The sequence below is a fragment of the Drosophila takahashii genome, chromosome 2R, assembly GCF_030179915.1.
Source record: "Drosophila takahashii strain IR98-3 E-12201 chromosome 2R, DtakHiC1v2, whole genome shotgun sequence".
NCBI classification, from domain to species: domain Eukaryota; kingdom Metazoa; phylum Arthropoda; class Insecta; order Diptera; family Drosophilidae; genus Drosophila; species Drosophila takahashii.
The window spans coordinates 14165304-14189834 of record NC_091679.1 but is presented as its reverse complement, the minus strand read 5'-3'; the positions used below and the strand labels follow the sequence as shown (position 1 = coordinate 14189834).

At 37.9% G+C, this 24531-nt stretch overlaps 1 protein-coding gene across 1 annotated transcript; it reads right to left on the bottom strand.

The window, feature by feature from the left end:
• Positions 1-661: 661 nt before the first annotated feature.
• Positions 662-19345, bottom strand: BckdhB (Branched chain keto acid dehydrogenase E1 subunit beta). Its single transcript, XM_070213036.1, has 6 exons — positions 19052-19345; positions 18923-19000; positions 1506-1752; positions 1225-1443; positions 1067-1159; positions 662-1003 (listed from the first exon to the last, which is right to left on the bottom strand). Exons 1-6 carry the CDS (start codon positions 19273-19275, stop codon positions 776-778), a joined length of 1089 nt encoding a protein of 362 aa, XP_070069137.1. The 5' UTR covers positions 19276-19345; the 3' UTR covers positions 662-775.
• Positions 19346-24531: the final 5186 nt, after the last annotated feature.

Genomic DNA, 24531 nt, shown 5'->3' with positions numbered 1-24531 from the left:
GTATCGAATCCGTACAAAAGAACTTATTACTTTTTGCCTTAAGGCGCCTAAACTGGGATGCAAACCGCATTTTACCTTCTTATTCTAGTAGATTACTCCTAATTAACTTCCCCTTCCTAACCAACCGTAGAACGATGCTTGGAACTGTCTTCATTTATAACCTTATTCGAGGTGAAATTGATAGCCCCGACTTGGTTGAACGACTTAACTTTTTTGTTCCAAGTAGATTAACTAGAAATTACATTCCCTTAATTTTAAACCACTGTAGATCTAACTATGACATGCATGAACCTTTCAGAGTACTATGTTCTGACTATAATAGACTTTATCCTATTATATCAAATTCTGACTCTCTGCCTCTCCTAAAACGATTAATATTAAATTTCCTAGCACAGAATTAGATCCTACTTTTTTTTCCTCGGACTATATTTTTATTTTCTACATCGCGTCTATCATCTCGCGAATCGTGCCGTACCATACACGGCAGCGCCCCTCGGTCGGTTGGGCGGGAGGTGTGCCCGTGGGACTCCGCGCGAAAAAAGAAAAAAAAAAAAAAAACACCCCCGCCCCACCAATTATTACAATATTATCTGCAGTATTATCTGGAGTATCTACAAGAATGATAAAAATATATATTAAACCGCAAAGAAGCAAAAACATGTTTTGACATTTCCTGACCTTAACCCTGTTAAGCCGAGGATTGAATTTATTAAATAAATATAAGATAGTTTGAAAATAAATGCACTTTGTTGTTTAAAGGTCCTTTCATCCCTTTTTAAAAGTTTACAATTTCTTTTATAGCTGTTAAGCATCGGTGTTTGTCAGGCAAATAAAATGGCTCAAAGACATGAGGAAACGGCGTATCCCATCCTGTCACTCGCTTCACGGGTGCTTCAAGGTGTAAGAAACACTTTTCTTGAATGTACGATGCTACTTCTGAGCCAAATCCCTGTGTTAATGGAGCTTCGTGCGCAATTATAACTCGTCCGGTTTTCTTAGCAGACTAAATTATTTGTAATAAAAACAACATTATACATTTTAATGAATTTTAATTTTAGTTACTTACAGTACATATTGCGTTAGTGTCCCAGGGTAAAATAGATACCAAGTCTATAACTTCACAATCAATATTTAATTGCATTTTTGCCTGTTCAGCAACCTATTTAACCAAATATACGATTAGAAACAATACCCAAATACATAAGTCTGCACTTAAGGACTTACTTCTAACAGAACATGGACTTGTGTACCCCAACCGACAAGTGTGACATCTTTTCCTTCCCGCAGTATATCAGCTTTGCCGAGTTCCGAGGTGTAGTATTCCGTTGGCACTTCCTCAACAGCTGCTCGATACAATGTTTTAGGCTCAAAAACGATGCAAGGGTTTGGATCACGAATACATGCAAGGAGAAGGCCCTTCGCCTTAATCGGACCCCGAGGAACCTTGTTTGGAGAAAATATATATTAATTCGATTTCCCATATCTTTTTCATTCTTTAAAATTACTACAACACGAAGACCCGGGGTGTGAGCGAAATATGCTTCTGGACTTTGAGAATGATAGAGTGCTCCATGCCCGACAGCACCACAAGGAACTCTAAAAGTTAATGATCCACAGTCGAAAAGCCCACCACTTCGGTATCGATATTTGGCCGCTTCATTTACTATCTGGTCAAAGCTCGGAAATATGTAGTCTGCAAATTGAATTTCAGCTATTGCGGTAGCTCCAGTATTAGCCACACCAATCGCAAATCTATAAAATAAATTTAAAATCCAACATTATTACTTGTGTTAATCATGTTTAGTTCACAGCTTGTTCTAAGACATATCGACCTACATAATTAAACTATCAAGTTAGGGTCTTGCAAAAAAATAAATCAACTTTTTTTAAAATAAAATGAATTGTTTTCTTTTATATTAATATCTTAAGGAGATATATCAAATAAAAACACCTCTTAACGAGGTAAAAAACTAGTGACGATCGCACCTTCAACGTACAAAAGTTCTGATATCAACATTTGTGACGAAAAATTATTACACTCGTCATTAAATAGACTTTCTAATATTTTCTCATATATACATTTAAATTTAAATTGGTCAATCATAATTTGTAAGCCATTGTATTTAAACAAATTAAGTTAAAAAGGCGTTTAAGTATTTCAAAATACCTTTTAAACGAGGTATAGCACATATCGGTACCTTTAGTAGTGTAGAACTTACAAACTAACGAAATTTAGCTATTTTTAGCTTTTTCCCGCTAAAGTAGCGGCTTTTTCCAAAAGTCGTAGAACAAAAGATTCCTATATGAAACTCTTAAGTGCAAATTTACTGATTCCATGACCCTAAAATACAGTTCGGATACCCTCCCACAAAATTCAATACTCAGGGAGCGTTAAATGTTCGAGCTGGCCAAAGTGGCTATTTTGGTATAAAAATAACTTTTAAACGTGACTTGTTACAGTAATGTGTTATATAACAAAATTTAAGAAATCTCAAGGGCTATACAGTTTTAAAGAAAATCCTTAGAGCCGTTTTTGAGAAAAATAAAAAAAAAGCTAAAAAAAAAGTTTTAAAAAATTGTCTTTTGTTCATATTTTTATAGCATTTAAAAATACCTTTCAAACGAGATGCAGCACAAGTCTGTAGCTTAAGTAGTATAGAAGTTACGGCTTTCCGAAATTTAGCTATTTATAGCTGTTTTCCCGCTAAACTAGCGAGTTTTTCCAAAAGTGGTAGAACAAAAGTTTTTTATATCGATGTGATGAACGTCATATCAAATTTTCAAAAGTTAAAAAACATGTTTTGGACAAACTGACAAACTGACAAACAGAATTAAATTTTAATTTTGGGAAGACGAAGAGAATCTTATTTTGGCTATAACTTTTGAACGGAGCGTCGGATTTTGACAATACAACTAAAACATTGCGAGGGGGCATTAATCCCCACCGGCCCCAACAGCTCCAAATTTCGAAATTTGCACTTTTTCACTTTCACTGCTTTCTCTTCCAAGCCAATTGATTTTCTTAGAGTCTTGGTATGCAATCCTGTTAGTTTTCGCAATACCTTTCGATGTATCATTCATTATGATCGGACCATCACAGTAGATTTTCATTTCTTCGTGTATATATAGTAGTCGCCTTCGCACACTCTCCTGGTGCGCTTCGTCACTACATGGACTGCCGTCCATAGTGATCTAATAAGGGTTTGTGCTAGAATTTCGCAACTTGGCATGTTATGTAATCAACATTCTTACATAATTTAAACCAATTTTAATTTTTTTTAATCTTTTAAAATGGCAGCCGTGGGAATTTTTTTGGCAGGCCTTTTAAAAAAAAGTAGGCCAGATGCTGATCGTCTACATGTCGGTGTGTAGATCCGATTTTTATGAAACCAAATTTATTTTGTTAAGAAATAATGTAGAAACTGTCTGAACTTAACTTACATAGAATATCTCAAAAACTCTGGTTGTGGCACTCTTTCAAAGTCAAAAATCAATTTTTTTCATATTTTTCTTGTTGTTTTTGCTTCAATCACTTCAATCAAAAAGGCAAAGAAACGAAAATTTCTATACAAAACTGACAGTCGGAAAATTTCGTGATCAAAAATTTGTATGGAATTTTCATTTCGTAGGCTTTTCGATTGAAGTGAGTACTAGGCATTACCTCTATCGAAAAAAAAATTTCGAATGATGCTGAGATTTGACCTAAATTGGCCTGTCACGTTGCACGTGAAATGAGCCATTTTGGTTCGGAAAATAGGAAAACGTTATAAACCATTATTTTTAATTATACCCGTTACTCGTAGAGTAAAAGGGTATACTAGATTCGTGCAAAAGTATGTAACAGCTAGAAGGAAGCGTTTCCGACCCCATAAAGTATATATATTCTTGATCAGGGTCACTAGCCGAGTCGATCTAGCCATGTCCGTCTGTCCGTCTGTCCGTCTGTCTGTCTGTCCGTCTGTCCGTCTGTATGAACGCTGAGATCTCAGAAACTACAAAAGCGAGAAGGTTGAGATTTCCCCCACATATTCTTTGGCTTCCTACGCAGCGCAAGTTTATTTTAGCCGAGCGCCACGCCCCCTCTAACGCCCACAATCGCCCACTAACGATTTTAAAATGGGTCCTGCGCCCACATCTTTAAAGATTTCCGAAAAGTATAAATGCAATTTTGTTGTGTATATTTATACCTATCGAAATGTAGAAGACTTTTTTCAAATCGGACCATTCATTAAAAAGTTATACGCAATCAAAAGTTATATATCTATCTCCCTCGCACTCCCTTTAGCTGAGTTATGATTATTAGTCGGGACACCAACCCGACACAGCGTTCGCACTCCCTTTAGCTGAGTGACGGGTATTAGATAGTCGGGACAACAACCCGACTATAGCGTTCTCTCTTGTTTTTATTTTAAAAGCTAGCATGGTCTGCAGCCCGCAGCTTCGCCTGCGAAAATTATGATTAAAAACTACTCAAAGATGTTACCTAATTTAAATTTTAAAAATTTAGCCTATAAGCTAAGAAAAGATTTTATCAGAAATTTTTTCCTTAATTTCAGCAAAAACAACAGTATTATGTCCTATGCAAACTACTTGAGGAAACAAGAGAGAACGCTATAGTCGAGTACTTCGACTATCAAATACCCGTTACTCAGCTAAAGGGAGTGCGAGGGAGATGGAGATATGCAGTCGTCAATGCTATTGGGATCAACTAGCGGTCGTTTTATTTTTTCTCATAATTTTTGTAGATTGTCCAATTTAAAAAATTTTTTTTCTTACCATATCGCTTGTAGAACTCTATTTAAACTTCTTAGAGTTTTTAATATTGCTATCTCGATTTTACCCAGATTAATTTTTGAATTTAAAAAAATTGATAAAATTAGCCTATGCTACTCAAAAATTAGAACTGCAAATTTGTCAATTTTTTCATGATTTTTTTTAACATTAAGGATTTGTGCTGGAAGTTTGCAACTTGGCATGTTGATTACATAGTTCTTATATAATTTAAACCAATTTTAATTTTTGTTGTATCTTTTAAAATGGCGGCCGTGGGAATTTTTTTGTCAGGCCTTTTTAAAAAAAAGTAGGCCAGCTGCGGATCGTCTACAGGTCGCTGTGTAGATCCGATTTTTGTGATACCAAATTTATTTTGTTAAGAAATAATGTAGAAACAGTCTGAACCTAACTTACATAGAATATCTCAAAAACTCTAGTTGGGGCACTCTTTTAAAGTCAAAAATACATTTTTTCTCCGATCATTTTTGACTGATATACAATGAACACCGCAAAACCCTTTTTTTAAAAGAGTTCCTGCAATCACTTTGCTACCAATATATTAGCCGATAGTATTGGCAAAAAAAATTCGATGTTTTTTTAATGACTATAATATGCAAATAGTTTGAAATTAATCCATCTAACCAGTTTTTATAGAAAAAATCGCAAAGTTAGCTGATTTTTTGATACCAATCTACCCCATCTCATCAGCAAGGCTGGACAACTCATATTAAACAGCTCATATCGCTAATAACATTGATCTCAACATTAATGAATATTACTTTTTCCTCTAAGGCCTAGTCTTCATACTAAAATACCGCTCAAGAAATAATTCATTTTATAAAGCTTTCTAGCATTTTCAATATCTTAAATGTACCCGCAGCGGGAAAACACCATTTACGTTTACACGTATAAGAAAGAATGGGGCTCCAATACACTATGGGTAATTTGACCACTTTTTTGGCCAAAACCCACTCTTAAAAAGTCCTTAGAAATTGGATTTGTCAATCACAATGTATTAGGATAACATGAATGTCAAATGTTATTAACAGAAAAGTTTAACAGTGCGCATCACTGTTAAGTTATCACCTGTGAAAGCCTGCTAGTGCTTCAACGAGATGGCAGCGCTGGTAAACCGCTTATTTTGATTAAAAGTTTGAATGATCAAAAAGAGTATAATGAAGCAACGCAGCGCCGTTTTTGAAATGCAGTTCAATCACAAAATCATGTAACTTTTTTTTGTTAGCGTTCCGATGTATTTATTGACTGTGGTGTTCCTAAAATCTTGGGTATAATCTAACCTCAAAAAACATTAAAATTGGTATTGAATTTTTATTTTTAAATGGAGCTACAAAATGAGTCCAGCTCTTTCGAGATCTGGAACCTTTTTTATCTTGTCGAGTACTTAATACTCTTTAAACTCAGTAAGTATAAAAGTGCACTTTTGCGCACTTTCTCTGAAATAAATGTTTTAAGACCTCCATCCAAACATGAATATTTCACATATTTTTGTATCGTGAATGTCAGTTACGGTACAATCTTTGCGAAACCGGTATGCAACTATCTTTGTTATTAAATATTAATTATTTCAAAATTAATTTTCATCATTGTTTCATTGCAATAACTTTGTTATAAAGGTTTATAGTATTTTTGTTAGAAATTATAATGGTAATAATTATAAAAATAAACTTGCAATTCAAAAATACAAAAATGGAAAACTTTGATATTTTTTTAAAAATTGAATACGTTGCTCTTATTAAAATAAATTTAAAAAAAAAATTTTTTTTTCACGTTTAAGAGAAAAAATTTTTTTTTCCAAAAAAAAAGGCGGAATCACGCCTATTTTTTTAAACAAAAGTTTCTTTAAATTTAATATAGTTAAATTAAAAAAACCGAATTGCTAATTATTGGGTCGTTTTTAAGTTATTAATTAATGCCACAAAAAGTGGTCAAATTACCCATAGTGCAATAGTACAAGGCGCACAATAGTATGTGGCCCTAGCGGCCAAACGGCTCGTTTAAATTGGGCGCCGTGTTTACTGGAGGTTCCTTAAGACATCAGATGGCTGATTTACAAATTTGACCTTAAAGCGTTTAAGAAATTACGAACCAATTTCTGTCAATGTCAAACTCCTGAAAATCACCTCATTCTGTTCGGGACACTTAATTAGACATTGGTCGCTTGCGAGATTTTTTGAAAAATATATTTTCTGAAGCAAATTTCATGCCCAAAGCGTTTCTCTTACTAAATATTTTTTGGTCTTCAATCTTCGAGGTATTTAGCCAAACTTCAAAAATTCCGTTTGGGGTGAAAATGGTTAAGGGTACTATATGATAACACACGGTCTTTAATTTATTTCTTATGACCTCTGCAGGTTGGTCGAACTATTGGTCATAGTCGTAGTATTAGTTGCGCTTATGGTCGAATTTGTAAGCGAGAGTTTGATGAGCCAGATTGCAGCCAAACTAAGCAAAATGGCCTAAATAGCAGTTAGGGGCGGCAAAACAAAAATTTGACAACGCGGAATTAGTGTCCAAAGAGTTTAATAAAATTTTATGAAAATTATCTCTACAGGGTAACCGTTAACAGAGAAAGTAAGTTTCGTACTGTTATTGCCAGGGTTCGTAAAATATCCCTCACAATATGTCGTTTGGTTTAAATATAAGAATATTAACATAGGGCGGTGATATTTATCACAATAAAATGAGGAGTAACCAAGCAGGGCTGATGAATATTTTTCTGATAAAAATTTCAACTGCTTTATACTGCTTTTTCCTTAAAAAAATTTCCTAATTTTTTACATTTTGTAAGGAAAAAATAAGGAAAATAAAAATAAAAAAAGGCTACTAACACCAAGTTTTATAAAAGTTTTTTTGTGTAGGGAGAGGTCTGTAAGTTGAGACGGTCTGTAAGTTGAGACACTCAATTTTCTCAAAACTCATCCAATAAAAAAATTGTTTTTATTTTTTTTGTAGTCCTTTTTAGTGACAAAACTTTTGGGGAAAACATTATAAACCAGGCTCTAGCCAGATTAAAGCTGTGAGAGTCGTGTACCATTTTTCACCAAAAAAGTTTTTGTCTACTTTTTTCAAAATTTCATTTAAAATTAATAACGTCCTTAAATTAACTTGGTAAGAGATTTAAAACATTAGTATATTAACTGTTAACAAATGAAAAAAAGAATCAGCTTAATGTGACAGTCAGAACAAAAGTTATTAATTTTTTCCCGAAACATCCCATTTTGTGGAAGTTGAGACACTTTGAGCGTGTAAGTTGAGACACCCGTTTTTCATACAAAAAGGCCTTAGGCCAACAGAGGTCGCTTTCTGCATAGTACATTTCTTTGATATTAGGGGAAAAGTGAATGTTGAAAGAGCCTTTTGATTTTAATTGTTATTTGGTCTAAGTTCTTAAAAAATGGATGGGAAATGATTTAGGACGAACTAAAATTGATCAAATTAACATAAATAAATAGTTCCTTATAGTTTGGAGTACTTTTTGTGTGAGTATTATTGACTTTAAAAAGTGTCTCAACTTACAGACCTCTTTTTCAAAATGTCGTTTTTTGGGACTTTTCAAAAAAATAATTTTTCAGTTTTCCCTAAGGAAAAATAAAATTTTATTTTTGTTTTTTATTAAGCTAATAGACTAACCTTTCGATCAGTACCAAATGCGTAAAGTTTCATAAGTGAATGTCGAAATGGCAGATTAAAAACAAAAGGTGGCCCAACCTACAGACCTCTCCCCTATTATCTAGACTTTAATAAGCAATTTATATGTTTTTAAACGCAGGTTACATCTTTTGTATCTTCTGCTAAACCTACCACCGACTGTGGATCAAATACTTTATTTCTGCCCATTGTAAATTGAACACGCTTTTGAGTTGTCGGTGCTATTTGTGCTATTTGTCTTTGACTATGTATATTGTCAATGATCATTTCATCACTCTTGAGGGATATTTTTTTCCCTCAGTTTTTCATCATTTTATTTTCCTCACTCATGATGAATATTTTTCGATAAGTGAGCGATATGTATTTAAATCAGCAAAGATTGTATCGTGATTGATATATATTTATTTTTATCACAGTCGGCTTGTTTTTGAGGGATATTTAAAATGAGTGATGTTTACGAACCCTGGTTATTAGACCCAGCACTGGGGCTAGACTGGTTTAAAAAGTACGTTAACATTTTGCAACGTTCCTCGAATGCTTTGCAATTAACTTCAAAGTCTTAGCCAAAAGAACAGCCTTTCCGATGACTCTTTATTAATAGCTGCTATGTTTAAGCAAACTTTACCTCCCATTAGAGCCCCCTTCTCCCCTACGTTTGATTTTCCTTGTAAAATAAAAGGTTTAAATTTGAATTTTTGGCTAGTTTGTTTTTGAGCCAGTGTGACCGTTAAAATAATACGGATATTACCAGATTAAAATTATAAAAATTAATTTCTAAATTTCAGAAATCTCGCCATCAAATCGGCCTACCTTTGAAAATATTAAATTAAATTAAAATATTAATTGATATCAAACACCTTTCTAGATAAAAAAAATTTAAGAAAGTATTAATATTAAAAATAGAAAAATTAAAATCTCGCGAAATCCCCTTTTGAATACATGAAAGAAATGATCCTTAAATATAAGAAAGTAGCCCTTAACATCCTTCGACTACCGAATGTTACCGAAAAAATATTTAATTTCTTTCGGAAAATTACCGAAAACGACCAGGGTGGAGGCATACACTTAATATCGAATATTCAATAATTATCGAATTTATTTTGACTTTATTTATGTTTTTCTTGCAAAATTACAAAAAAAATATGTATATGTTTAAAGCGCATATTGTACATAATAAAAGAAAAAAAAGCGGTTTGCAGCGGCTGGGTTGGTTTATTTACATTTGTAGGTAAGGAAGAATTTTAAAAGCGAATCAAAATGCCATGCTAATTCTTGCTCTAGAGTAGTTGCGAAGGCATAAACTGCGAGAGGCTAGGATGCAGAGGAGAATCCTTACAAGCGGTTTTACATGGTAGTCCATGGGGATTTGACTCATTGGCTTGGTCCTTCCAAGCAATGCACAGAGTTCCCAATGTAAAGAAGCAATTAGGAGTGAAGCAGATGAGCTAAAATATTATTTATTTATTTCCAAAAATTAGCAAATATCTGCCAATATAAACCTAACTCCTACCTCCGCCCGAGTAAAGGAGTTTTTTTTAACGATATGCTCCGACTCACATCAAGTGGGCAGAGGCAAGGATAGGTAATTAAAAATATTTCTTACATTAAAGTCCACGGAACATTCAACAAACAACAAAAAATACAATTCATTATATTGAGTACACAAAACTCGAAAAGGATCGTGCGCTTCAAAATTCGATTGGCAATTCGATTCGAGCAATAGGCCGAAAGTAGCGGGATGCTCTTACGGGGATCGAAAACCGAAAGAAGCTAGAATTTATAAGTTCAGTGATCAACTTGTGGAGGAACATCACTCCCTGGCAGGTCCGACGATCCATTAGCGAGGGCAGGATCAGAAGACGCAGTCTATCGACGTAGGATGGCAGGTGACGTTGTGGTTCCCAGTTTAACCCACGTAAAGCAATCAAAAGGAACTGTTTCTGTACCGATTCGATTAGGTCCTGATATTTAGCATATTGAGGTGACCATACGCACGAGCAGTACTCAAGAATAGGTCGCACAAGAGAAATGTAAAGGTGCTTTGTGGTGTAGGGATCCTCAAATTCTTTAGACCAGCGCTTTACAAACGCAAACGTAAACCCCTTTTGCTTTACTCACAATGATGCCGATGTGATTGGTAAAGTTTAGGTTGTGGCTAAATAAAACTCCAAGATCTGTTACGGAATTAATGCGTTCAAGATCGTTCATCCCGATGGAATAATTAAAGAGGAAAAGCCTCTTCCGATAATAAGACATGAAGCTACATTTAGAATTATTTAAGAACAGCAGGTTCTGGAGGCACCATGATTGCAGATTGCATAAGTCCGCTTGCAGGAGTACGTGAGAATCAACGTTTGTTAAGGGCATGCAAAGTTTTACGTCATCATCCTCCCTTGAGGAACGCCAGAAGTCACATGGACTTTCCTTTTTATGAAGCGGAATTATAAAAGATTCCTTCCAAACTTCTGGAAAAAAATGAGGGCTGCAGGGATAACTGAAATAGTTTTGACAGTGGCCCACACAATGCACTAGCACAATATTTTAAAACGCAGCTTGGTACAAGATCGGGACCAGAAGAGAAGGATGACTTGATTCTTTGCAGATTTTGAAAAACATCATCTACGCTGAATACACAGGCCGACAATGTTTTTGGTGCAGCCCTATGGGCATTAAATTGTGTTAATATAGACGGGTATAAGCATATCTGCATACTTAGTTTTCGCGTTTAACGGATGGTATTTGTGCAATCGCGGTTTGAAAAAAATAGCAACATTAATTGTTTTGATTTAAGATATCCTCGAGGGTCTGGGCTTAGTTGTAATAAAACCTATGCCAAAAAATTGCTTAGATGCCCTTCTACATAATTGCATTTAAGGTTCCATCATAATTTGAGTCAATCAAAGCCTATGAGCCATTGAAGTAATTTGTTCACCTCTATTCCCAACCAACTTGATGCGGTGAACAGGCTTAAAAAAATACAAAGAAAAATATGTGCCCCAAAATATTTGACAGGCATCTAGAGGCGTCTTTCACCGAATTTTTAAGATAAATATGACCATTATACGTCAAAGGATGGAATTTATAGAATATTTTTCATAAGAACGTAAAAAGTAACAAGTATTTTTAAGTAACTATTACGTAAAGAGTTGGTCGTGACTTCACACAGTAGGTTTTTTAAAGATAACAGTGGCGCAGCCTTAAAATTGTGGGGGGAGATATTTAACAGGCATACTAACCCCTTGAAAATACAAATTTTCGATGTTCGGCGCCTACTGCTAAACAAATTGAAAGGCAAATTTCTACGAATGTGTCAGATATTTATGTAAAATGGAATTTCAAAATACTTGTTACTTTTCCCGTTATTACGGAAAAAATTCTATAAATTCCATCCTTTGAAGTAAAATAGTGGGTTTAATCTCAAAAATTCGGGAAAAGTCGTCTTTAGATGCCTGTCAAATATTTTACGGCACATATTTTTCCTTGTATTTTTTTAAGAATGTTTACCGCATCAAGTTGGTTGTGAATGGAGGTGAACAAATTACTTCAATGGCTCATAGGCTTTGACTGACTCAAATAATAATGGAACCTTAAATGCAATTATGTAGATGGGCGTCTAAGCCATTTTTTGGCATAGATTTTAATATAGTTGGGCAAAGACCGTCGAAGTTATCTTAAATCAAAACATTAAATGTTGCTATTTTTTTCAAACCGCGATTGCACAAATACCACCCGTTAAACGCGAAAACGAAGAATGCAGATATGCTTATATACGTCTATATTAACATATTTTAATGCCCATAGGCCTGCACCTTTTAATAAAGTCCATTTTGTTGACCTGTGTTATAGGCATAAACATACCATTAGAGTGAGGAAGTGAAAAGGGATACGCTAAGGTATTATCGTAGCTTGTGGATGAGTACGTGGACTGAATCCAGATGAAGGCAGCATGGAAATTGTTGAGACTTGCGTTTGGAGTTAACAAATGCATAGAAGTGTTTGGGGTTATCATGAAACTCAGTTCTGCAACGATCAAGGTAATTCTTGTAGCATTGGGAACTGTGAGTTATGAATTCAGATCGCGCAGTAAGGTATCTCGAATAGTCTACTTGCATCCCTGTCCTTTTAAATTTCTTAAAAAGTCTGGACTTACAGTTTTTTAAGTAAGAGAGACTACGAGTGAACCAAGGAGGCTTATAAGAAACATCAGGTGAGGGGAATGAAGGCACATACAAATCGAAAACCGTGCCGAGAATGCCGTAGAACTGTTTAACAATGTTAAGAGGTTCTTCGTTTAAGTCCATAAAAGACCAATCTACTTCGGATAAATAAAGATTCATATCAGTAAAGTTGGCCTTTCGAAAGCAGCGAAAAGATGCTGGTTCGATTTCAGGACCTGGTAATAAAGGAGCCGAGGCTTCCAGAATGACCTCAAGTGTAGGGTGATAATTGTCTTCAGAACTAACGAGCGGGTCAATTCTTGAAACGTAGGCATTGGCGAACTCATACGCAAAAATAAGGTCCAAGATTTTATTCGAGGAGTTCTGAATAGAGTTCAATTGTCCCAATGAGAGGTCGATTAGGCCGTGTACCAACTCGTGAGGTAAAGAGGGAACAAGAACATTTGAGTCAGGTGATGACATCCATGATATGAAAGGTAGGTTAAAGTTGCCCATAACAATAAGATGGTCGTTATTGCAGAGGGTGGAGCAACGTGCTGAAGATATACATTAATATCGGACCAAGGTGGAATATACGAGCATGAGACGTAAACAAAATAGTCATGCACGTTAATACGAACAGCAACAAATTCTAAAGTGCTTTCGGAGTCGATAATTATCGGAAATTAATTCTGAAACCAGATCGGAATTGACGGCAATAAGAACACACATAGATGACATAGTTGCCCGCAAATATTTCACAGTCAGACACAGAGGAAATAAGCCACGTTTCAGTAAAGGCAATCACATTGGCGCCAAAGGAGACACTATTGACGTGTACTTTACTGAGTTTACCCAGTAAACTACGTACATTCTGATAGTGTAGGGAGAATGACTCAATTAGTTTTTTGGAACACTGGTTGAAGGGGTTTGAGGCCCACGAACTCGAGAATTTGATTTGTTAATATACTCGTGATCGATGGCATGCTCCGGCCAGATTGCTATATCAAGGACTTTATCAATTAGAGTGTCAGAAATCCCAATCTTAAACGACGATATTTCGCGTCTTTGCTTAAAACTGAACTTCGAGACAGTAATTTCGGTGCCGGAAATATTCAGTTTGCTACTTAGGTGGGTCTTAACGTCGTTCTCAGAAGCCCCAGGACTCAGACGGGAGACGAAAATGAATCTTTTGGGTGCAACGCCAACTATTGGCGCAGATATCCTTGGCGCGACACCAGATATGATTGATCCACAGTTGATTCTTACAGGCGCCGAATGTGTGGCTATCGCGGCATATTATCGGAAATAGCAGACGACCGCGGCTTGCGACGTAGATGCCTGGTCTTCGTTGGCAACAGAGCCAAGATGCAGTACAGTAGGTGAATGCAGAGGAAGAGAAACCAGGGCCGTCGCCGGGGCAACTATTGGTACAGTTGTCGAGTGATCTGAAGATATGTGGTCTTCATTAGCTGCACCACCATCCGGCAGGGAGGAAGTGGTAAGAGTGGGGGAGGCTTGATTGAAGTCCATAAGTGCTCTTGTAATAGGGCTCAGTTGCATTGAGGCGGAAGACTGTGGAACATTTAAGGTATTAAGTAGCAAAGAGTAAGTTTGGGCGACACTTAGCATTTTCAGGTTCTTAAAGTGTGATTCAGCAGAGCGGAATTTATCTTGAAGCTCGAGGAACCCAGTCGACAGGGCTTGGAACTCCAGGTGGGTTTGACGCATGAATGTTTTCATATCAACCTCAATATGCCTGCAGTTTGGACAAGTCCAATTAAGGCCAACTCGTGACCTAAGCTTGTCCACAATTGGGCCACTTGTCCGCCCTAGCTCCACGCAGATAGGATTTGCCAAGTTGTCACAAATCCAGCAGCAAACCGAAGTTTGACGGGAAGTTATTTTGTTGCCATAAGAGCAGGAAGCGGCACAGCATGAACTCATTTCGTTTGTTTTAATATATAAATTGGTTTAATAATCGCGGCGAAGAACCGATCAAAGAATGCGAAAGGGCTCGTTCAGACTAAAATTTGATGTACAACGTGGTAAATTAAGAGGATGATAATTTTGTGTTCGTCTAAAGGGAACATTAAAAGTTAGGCTTACAAGTTCTATAGAATCAATATCACCTCTTATTAGATTATGCATAAAAATAGTACCAAGCATTATTCTACGATTTGCAAGTGTTGGTAAATTAAGCAATAATAATCTACTCTGGTAGGAGGGTAGCCTTACGTTTTGATCCCAGTTCAAATTACGAAGAGCAAAAAGAATAAATTTTTTTTGAATCGCCTCTATACGGTCAATGTGCACTTGGTATTGTGGGCTCCAAACCGAAGAACAATATTCCAATATAGGACGGACAAGGGAGGTAAATAGTAATTTGGTTATATAAGGGTCGTCAAATTCTTTTGACCATCGCTTTATAAACCCAAAAACACTTATAGCTTTGTTGACAGTCAGCATTATGTGGCAGTCAAATTTAAGCTTCGGGTCCAGAAGAACGCGTAAATCATTTACTGAATATATATGGTCAAGTGGCAAGTTCTGAGGCAAATATCTTATAAACGTTGGAGTAACCCTATGAAAAGTCATTACGTTACATTTCAGGCACTTCAAATTAAAGAGGTTATACTCACACCATACTTAAAAATTATCAATGTCTGATTGTAAGCCGAAACCGGACTCTATATTATTGTATGTCAAACAAAGCTTAATATCATCAGCGTACATTAGAACTCTAGAATTTGTTATGATAGAGGGAAGATCGTTAATAAACAAAGTAAACAGCAAAGGGCCTAGAGGACTACCCTGGGGCACTCCAGATGTCACGCGGATCATTTTAGAAACAGCGTTCTTAAATATAATCCTCTGAGTCCTCCCATTTAAATAACTTGAAACCCAAGCAAGTCTAGTTTGAATAAAAGAAGGGAGTGGTTAACAGAGTCAAAGGCTTTACTGAAATCTGTATATACAACGTCAGTCTGCATTTTATTGTTAAATCCATTTATTACAATAGATGACAATTCAAGTAGGTTGGTGGTAGTCGATCTTCGCTTAACGAAACCATGCTGACACGGTGATATTAGCGAGGAACATAAATGTTGCAAATGGGATGTGATAATACGTTCAAAGGCTTTTGGAATGGCCGACAATTTAGAAATACCTCTATAATTCTGGGCATCCGCTTTCGCACCCTTTTTGTGAAGTGGAATAATAAAAGAGTCCTTCCAGATAGTTGGAAAACTGATGATGAAATAGACAAATGAAAGAGCTTAATAATAGGTTTGCAAATGGTTGATGCACAATACTTAAGCACACACCCAGGAAGTCCATCAGGACCGGGAGAGTAAGTTGGCGTTGTTGTTGTTAAATCTCTTAAGAGAGAACTTTCGGTAATTATAGGTGAAAAAATACAATTTGCCCCTTTTAAGGGATTATGGTAGTTTGATTCTGACCATAAAGAAGAGCTATAAGTAGTTTGGAAAAGTCGGAAAATAAATCTGCAATTTCAGAGTCCGTCGATGCCTCCATTGAGTTAAATCGAACCGATCGAACCGACTTACGCTTTGCGTTGACAAAGTTATAAAACTGCTTCGGATCATTTGTAAATTCAAATTTACAACGATTTAAATACATGGAATAGCAATGACTGTTAAGAACATTAAAATCAGATCGAGCCACCACATATTTTGAAAAATCAGATGGCTTAACCGATTTTTTATACCTTTTATAAGTGTTTGTTTTAAGATTTTTAAGTCTTTGAAGCGCAATTGTAAACCAAGGGGGCCTGTTCGGCTTTGCAGGAAGCCTGTCAGTGGGAGGGGACCAAGAAATATCCGGGAGATTGAAGTCACCCAAAACAATCAAAAGGTCCCAATTGGAAAGAAAGGATAAAATAGATTTAATAGCAGCTAGATGTTGCTCATTAATTATAAGGTCAGAGCCAGGTGGAATATAGGAACGTGTAATAAAGTTAGACAAGGATTTCAGGGTAACTTTCACACAAACAAATTCAATGTCACTAGGGACATGAGAGTGAATTCTCTCAGAATTTAGGGTAAAGGTAACGGCAATTATCACGCCGCCCCCCCTACGGGAAAGCCGATCGGTTCTGTAGGTACTAAAATTATTTGACAGTACTTCAGAGTCGTTTATCTCTGGTTTCAGCCAAGTTTCTGTAAAAGCTATGATATCGTCAGTGAATGCCGAGGAGTCCGCATAAAGCTTGGGTAGCTTCATGTTAAGTCCTCTAACATTTTGGTAAGGCAAGAATTAACTTTTCTGTTTATTTGTACCGTGGAAGGCCTGTTATTTGTTCTCGGTTTATTAGGAACAAATTCTTTTATGACCAAATCATCATTAAGCGAAAAGCTTTCAGATAGCAGTACATTAAATACATCAGGCGGAGCAAATATTTTCAGGGACCGAATATAACAGTTATTTCAAATTTTCCTGACTATAAAAATCATCCACTTAGAAAAGTGCTACAAAAAAATCAAGAACACCAATGAGTTCCAAATTGGTCAAGTTATGCAAATCTGCAATGATTTTTATTTTTTGAGTTTTATTTTTAAAAATCATTGGTAATAATTATTTTTTGAGTTTTATTATAAAACTCATGATCATGATGAGTAAAAAAAATAAAAATCATTAATAACGATCATGAGTGAGTTTTATTTTATAAAACTCAAAATAAAACTCAATTCGCTTTTGCGGCCATTGTATTGGGAATTTAAATATGGTTTAAAGTGGTTCTTGTTCGTTTGGCCATGTCGTTTTAGTACATTTAAAAAAATTTATTTTAACATTAAACTATTTTAAAAATTGATTTAAGGTGAAAAATGGGCCTTTTTGTACAACTTTTTTGTGAAGGCAGGATAAAAATGGGTTTTTATGGATCTGATAACTTTCGATTAAGTTGCAAGATCTTTTAAGCAGGGACCGTAAATAATCATTATTTGAGATTTTTATTTTAAAAAGACTACTGCGATATTTTGTTTTAAACGTCAAAAATAACGTTCTTTTTACTCTTGTCTACAAAGTATATTCATTTCAACAAATCTGGAAAGCAAATGAACTGTTATTTGTTCATGTCTATAAAGTGCATAAAAACCAGTTAAATTGTTGAAAAAATATTGTAAAAACCTCAGTAGGCCTTTTAAAATAAAAATCTCAAATAATGATTATTTACGGTCCCTGCTTTTAAGTTTTTCGCAATACAAAGTTAAGCCGGAAGAATTCACGAATTGTATTTGATCCTTTCTTTCATAAAATTATGACGGGAAAATATCATGGTCATAATTAAGAATGCAGCAATATTTCAGTTATGTGACTGTTTTCACTATTCGCGATTCATTTGACCTAATGAATTCGCGTTTTTTTTTTACCTTAAAAATTCGCGAAATTTTGACTGAAGAAAATAAACCAAATAAAATTCAATCCGCCAAAACAAACGTTGGTCTAAGCGGGAAATATTGCAAATTTTTATAGAAAGTGAATAAAATTCCAATCCAATCATTTCATGGTAAAACAAGAGAGAACGCTATAGTCGGGTTCGTGTCCCGACTATCTAATACCCGTCACTCGGCTAAAGGGAGTGCGAGGGAGATGGATATAGACCATTTTTTTGATTGCGTATAACTTTGTAATGAACGGTCCGATTTAAAAAATGTCTTCTACATTTCGATAGGTATAAATATGCACAACAAAATTGCATTTATACTTCTCGGAAATCTTTAAAGGTGTGGGCGCCAGACAGATTTTAAAATCGTTAGTGGGCGATTGTGGGCGTTAGAGGGGGTGTGACGCTCGGCTAAAATAAACTTGCGCTGCGTAGGAAGCCAAAGAATATGTGTGGAAAATCTCAACCTTCTAGCTTTTGTAGTTTCTGAGATCTATGCGTTCATACAGACGGACATGGCTAGATCGACTCGGCTAGTGACCCTGATCAAGAATATATATACTTTATGGGGTCGGAAACGCTTCCTTCTAGCTGTTACATACTTTTGCACGAATACAATATACCCTTTTACTCTACGAGTAACGGGTATAATTATAAACTTACAAAAATGTGGACCTTCGCGTCAAAGAGCTATAACCGCATTTATATCATGGGAAAGGGTTCAAAAAAATCACAAAATTCTATTCCATTTTAGATCAAAAGATTGGTGGCCAAAGAGTTCAAAAAAGTTTTAATTTCCAATTTTTCTCTTATTAGTGCCCCCTTTTCCCCAACAACAGATTTGTATGCATAGGCTGGGGTGTTGTAGGCCTTGAAAACTATTTTGTATAGAAATTGTTGTTAATTTATACATTACCCTGCGATACCCTGCTCACATAATGGAGAATTGAAAACTCGTTGACTTCCGTACTTATCTCGAAGATTAACTGAGCACCTGTTAAAAGCAAACATTAGGTAAATGAATTTATTAGCTCGTTTCACTTACCGAAAAACTCCACCAAATCCAACATCTTCGCCAAACAACAATGCCGATTTGTCATTTCCCAACGCCAAATCCATTGCATTATTTATGGCGTTGAACATATTCATTTTTTTCCCAGTTCCCTCAAAAGTAGGATGAAAGGTAAAATGTGATCGATTCCATAAGAATGGCCTAATATTAGCCCTCACAATAGGTACCACCCTACGAGCTCCTTGAGACACTATCATCTTTACAATATAATTACTATTACTGCACGATTTGTTAATGACATAATATTCAGTGTGACCGCGGGAAAGTGAAAAATATTTGTCTTAAATGTGATGTACGTCAAAATAGCGTCGACCAGTTAGCAACGAAAGTGGAACGGTGGAATGTGGAACACTGGGGCCATTTTTAATTTTTAATTTTCTCGCTATTTGGGGGCTGAATTAAAATATCTATCGATCTATATAGGTTGGGTCCAAATCCGAGGTCTGCAAGTTTTTCAAAAATGCATTTAAAAAATTGGGTATCCACCATTTGGTTAACTGCTTCCCTCACAGAGGTTGTGCCAATATGCACGCTAAACCAGGTTATTAGGCGTTAATTCAAGCTTCTTGTCTGAAAGTTTCATCAAAATCAAACCCACAGATTTTGAGTAAAACGCCTAACAGTGAACCAACCTCGGATTTTTCTCATACAAAAAAGGGGGCCAAAAATTAATTTGTCTGGGGCTCCACTCATAGAGGTTGTGCCAACATGCACGGTAAATGGGCAGATTGGGGATCCTCCTAAGAACGTTTTGTGAAAATTTCATGAAAATTAAACCCACAGTTTTCGAGAAAATTGATTTACAGTGTGCGGGTTAAATGGTCAAATTTTGAAATTGGCTGCTTCCCGCTGACTGCGCCAGCGAGACCACCTTACAGCCATGACATCAACCATGTTAATATCCATACATTTTCTATGCAAACTTTAAGTAATTAATACAGCCCTCACAGAGGATGTGCCAACTTGCACGGTATATCAGTAGAAGGGGCATCATTATAAGTAATTTCTTTCTTAATTTCAGCGAAATCAAACCCACAGATTTCGAGAAATTCAAGTCATTTCAATTATGTTTTTTTTCCACGCGGTCACACTGAGACAGCGTGCGGAGCCATGACATAAACCATCAATCTATGCAAACTTTAAATAATTAATACAGCTCTCACAGAGGTTGTGCCAACTTGCACGGTATATCAGTAGAAGGGGCATCATTATAAGTAATTTCTTTCTTAATTTCAGCGAAATCAAACCCACAGATTTCGAGAAATTCAAGTAATTTCAATTATGGTTTTTTTCCACGCGGTCACACTGAGACAGCGTGCGGAGCCATGACATAAACCATCAATCTATGCAAACTTTAAATAATTAATACAGCTCTCACAGAGGTTGTGCCAACTTGCACGGTATATCAGTAGAAGGGGCATCATTATAAGTAATTTCTTTCTTAATTTCAGCGAAATCAAACCCACAGATTTCGAGAAATTCAAGTCATTTCAATTATGGTTTTTTTCCACGCGGTCACACTGAGACAGCGTGCGGAGCCTGTTGCGTGGGCATATTAGTGCCCCAGTCCCGAGAAGGACTTGGGCCGAGGGAAAGTCATCCGATGTTCAGGCACCAATTTTGCCGGCATAAGCTCGCCGGATGGGGTGGGTTCTTGGTAAGACTTTCTCCTCTCCAACATAACGAGAATAAATATTAAGATGCCTGAAAAATAGTAAGCGTCCATAAAGTCCGTCGGTCATCAGTCCACATTGCCCCACAAGCTTAGCTGTCGCTTGATCGTAACACGATCGGGCAATGTTTCGGCCACAATCCCTCCCCTTCACACGTTCGTGTGCCAAATGGATCGTCGCGGGCCGCGCAATACGATCCCCTATTGTCAAGGTTGTTCGTCAAAAGTTATGTCATTATTCTTCACCTACTCCACTTATCGCGTCAGCACCCCCCTTTTTGAAAACTTACTTTTGTCGACATTTATTGTCAGTTTTGCACGCTGCAAGCAGTCACTGACCTGGCTCAACATATCCAGATGTTCTTCAAAAGTAGGTGAACAAACCAGTAGGTCATCGAGGTACACGAATACATTCTCGCGAAGCGACGCCGGTATTACTTTATCCATTAGTCGGCACATTCTTTGCGCTGCATTGCACAGGCCGAAAGGCATGACTGTAAATTGATATAGTGGTCTGCCGGGTACTGTAAACGCGGTCTTCTCTCTACTTTTTGTTTCCAAGGGTATTTGCCAAAAAGCGTCTTTTAAATCGATTGCGGAAATATAGTATGTTTCCTGTAAACGACTTAACAGACCCTCGATGTGTGGCAATGGGTATGCATCTTTGATAGTCCGGGAATTGACTTTGCGAGCGTCGAGGCAAAGGCGATTTTTCTGGCCTTTCTGGACTAGAGTCACTGGTGAACTCCAGCTGCTGTTGCTCTCTTCGATCACACCTAGACCAAGCATGCGATCTAGCTCGGCATACACCAGCTTTTGCTTGGCTGGGGAAATCGGATAATGCCGCTGCTTGATCGGCAGGTCCTCGTCGGTTACTTCTATTACATGCTGCTCCAAGCTGGTCTTTCCTAAACCTTTATCCAAACATGATGGGTATGTCTCAATTACTCGCCTCAGCTTACTGTGTTGTTCTGGAGATAGCTGATGAGGCATGTAAGCGGTTTCGGGCTTAGGAGGGTCGTTCATATCCAAGTCTCCAGTCATTAAGTCGTATTCCGGTGGTGCTTCGATGGCTGCAAACTCGGTTCCCCCCTTACCAAGGAATGTTAGGCCAAACGTATCCCAGAAGTTAATTCCGAAATAAAAACGTTGTGTCAGACCTGGTACTATCAAAAATTCCAGATCCTTGGTCTCTCCTTCCCATTCCACGGGTAGGGTTATTGCTCCGACTACTCGAGTTTCGCCGCCACTAGCTGTGCGCACACATTCTTCGCTAAGCTTTCTTATGGGCCGCGTCCGGTTCCTTAAGAAGGCTTCCGCTCCTCTGCCAATGCAATTTGCACTAGCGCCTGTATCCAGTAACGCTAGTATTTCTTCTCCGTCAACTTTAGTCTTGGCAAAGAAACGGTTATCGTTTTGTATGCTTACTACCGTGTCTACTACTTTTTGCTTAAGCTTGCGATATTCTGCTCTAGTGTCATATAGCTTGTGCATCTTTCGTATGTCCCGGGTGGTGTTGTTCGTATCTTCTGAGCCGTGGAAGATACGCTGTCTTGCCAGATCATACTCCCTCTCTCGTTGTTCTAGGCTCTTGTGGGGAGAGATTTGTCTGGGCGTGGTTGTCTCTACGGGAATGTGACTGCTTTGGTCCGCCCGGCTGTCCCGGTCTGGCCTGACGGACTCCGCGGAAAAGCCGCGGGACTGGTGTCTCCTACCTTCTCACACACTCTACAAGTGGCGTCATGGAATCTAGTAAGGCAGGGATCTTCTTTTGGATGCGTTCTATAAAAATCCGCAGATCTGCCGCATTTATAGCAGACCAATTCGTGGAGTGGTCCTTGGCATCCCTGTCCGTTTCCTAGTCCCGATCGGTTGTCTCTTCGCTTCCGGTTAAATTCTTCCACAGTCACCGCGTCTGGAAAATCCTGCGGCGTTTGGAAATCCTCGAGCTCACTAACCGGCCTGCTTCGCGCGGCCCTGCCGTTACTCCGTAACCAGCGGTCCACTCTAAGTCCTTCCTTCTTCAGATCCGCTAGAGACCTAATTGGGGATGTCAGCAACAAGCTTCCCATCTGGGCATTTAGATTATCCTTGATGAGCTCAACGAATTTGTCCTCTTCTAGCTTGTTCTGCAATCGGAAATGCAAATTATGCATATCGGATACATAGTCGCTAAAAGATTCGTTTTGTCCTTGTCGCCGTTCCATCAACTCTTTGATCTTCATGAGGTCACTCCCGGATGAAGAAAAAGCGCGTTTCATTTCCGTTGTTAGCGAGTAGTAGTCAAAGTCTAAATCGTCCGCTCGATCCTCCATCAATTGCCAATACCATTTGCTGGCGGCTCCTACCAGTAGGCTATGGAATTCGCGGAAAACTTGGCTCGGCTCTATGCGATAAAGCACTTGTAGCCGTTCAACGCGGAACAAGAAACTTTCAACGGTCATACCGCGGCTGTTTCCGTCAAACTTCAAATTCCATTTGTCTAGCCGAACGCCTTTTGATGCCTGGTATCCGGGGCTCTGGTCGTATTCGGGGTGTCGTGGGTAACTTGTGTCCGGGCTGTAATTTCGGGATTGGTGGTGTTGGGAGTTATCGGGGCGCCGGTGATCTCGAAGCCGATGTCTCTGGCTGTTGAGAGTGGCCTGCGATATCGGTTCGAGAGGCGGCGTCTCTTGGAAACACAAAAAGCTGTCAGATGGGTGTGCCGGAAACTGATTCGGTGGTGGTAATACCGGCTGCTCCACCCTCATGGATTGAGCGGAACGCAGTTCCACTACTTGCGCCTTTAATGCTTCTATCTGCGCTTGCATGGCGGCCTGTGTTTCATTGTTCTGTTTAATCACGGATCGCATTATCTGCTCTCTTCTCTCGGCAGCTTCTAAACTGCTCGTCGGGTTGAGCTCATATTGCGGGAGCATACTTGAGCGTCCCTTTGGCTGACCCAGGGGCAAATTTTCTCCCCCTACTGCTCCTTCGGTATCGTTTAATTGATCCATGTTGTCTTCAATGGATCTACTTTCTTCTTGCTCTTCCCGCTCGCGGGCCATACTTATGTTGTCTCTGTCGAGAGAACTGTTTCTTCGCGGCGTGGCGCCGGCACTTGCACTCCTGGGTGCTAGATTTGCTCCTCTTGTTGTTGAACGGGTAATTCTTCCCGTTGTCGATTGGAAAAGCACTTTCTTCTTTGTCCCTTTCATTTGGGCCAAAGATTCGTTTATCTTGTTTCACTTGTGAGTTCACTTGTGTCTTCACACTTTACACTTGTCTATGTTTAACCAAACGTTCACACGCGCTATCAGCCTAGTACTGCTGACTAAGGATTGCGAATAAAAATCAAAGATAATGAGGGGTGCTGTTTTGCGATTACTAAGTATCTCTTTGGTGAAGAATCCGTCCGATATTTAAGCCCCACAAACAAAAAAAACAAATATCCCTAACTAGAGGTATTAGCCGCTTCTACACAACTGGGTTCCACTGAACTAACAGCTCTTCTCCCCTTCTAGTCAGCTTTAACGTTCACCATGGGAACTAGCTGTGCCTAGAAGAAAAGTCTGTCCGAAATTCCCCTCCCGCCAGTCGTCGGAAATCAGGTTATTTGACCGATCATTCTCGGGCTCCACAACCTGCTGCTATCTGACCGATCATTCTCGGGATCCACAGCAGTTTTCCTATTTCTCTGGACTCGAGCCTATCAAACGACCGGACCATCTAGCTCAGTACGTCGTGTAGCGTCGCACAGTGGCGCCTTTTGACTTTTTTTTGGTAATAAATCATAACTTTT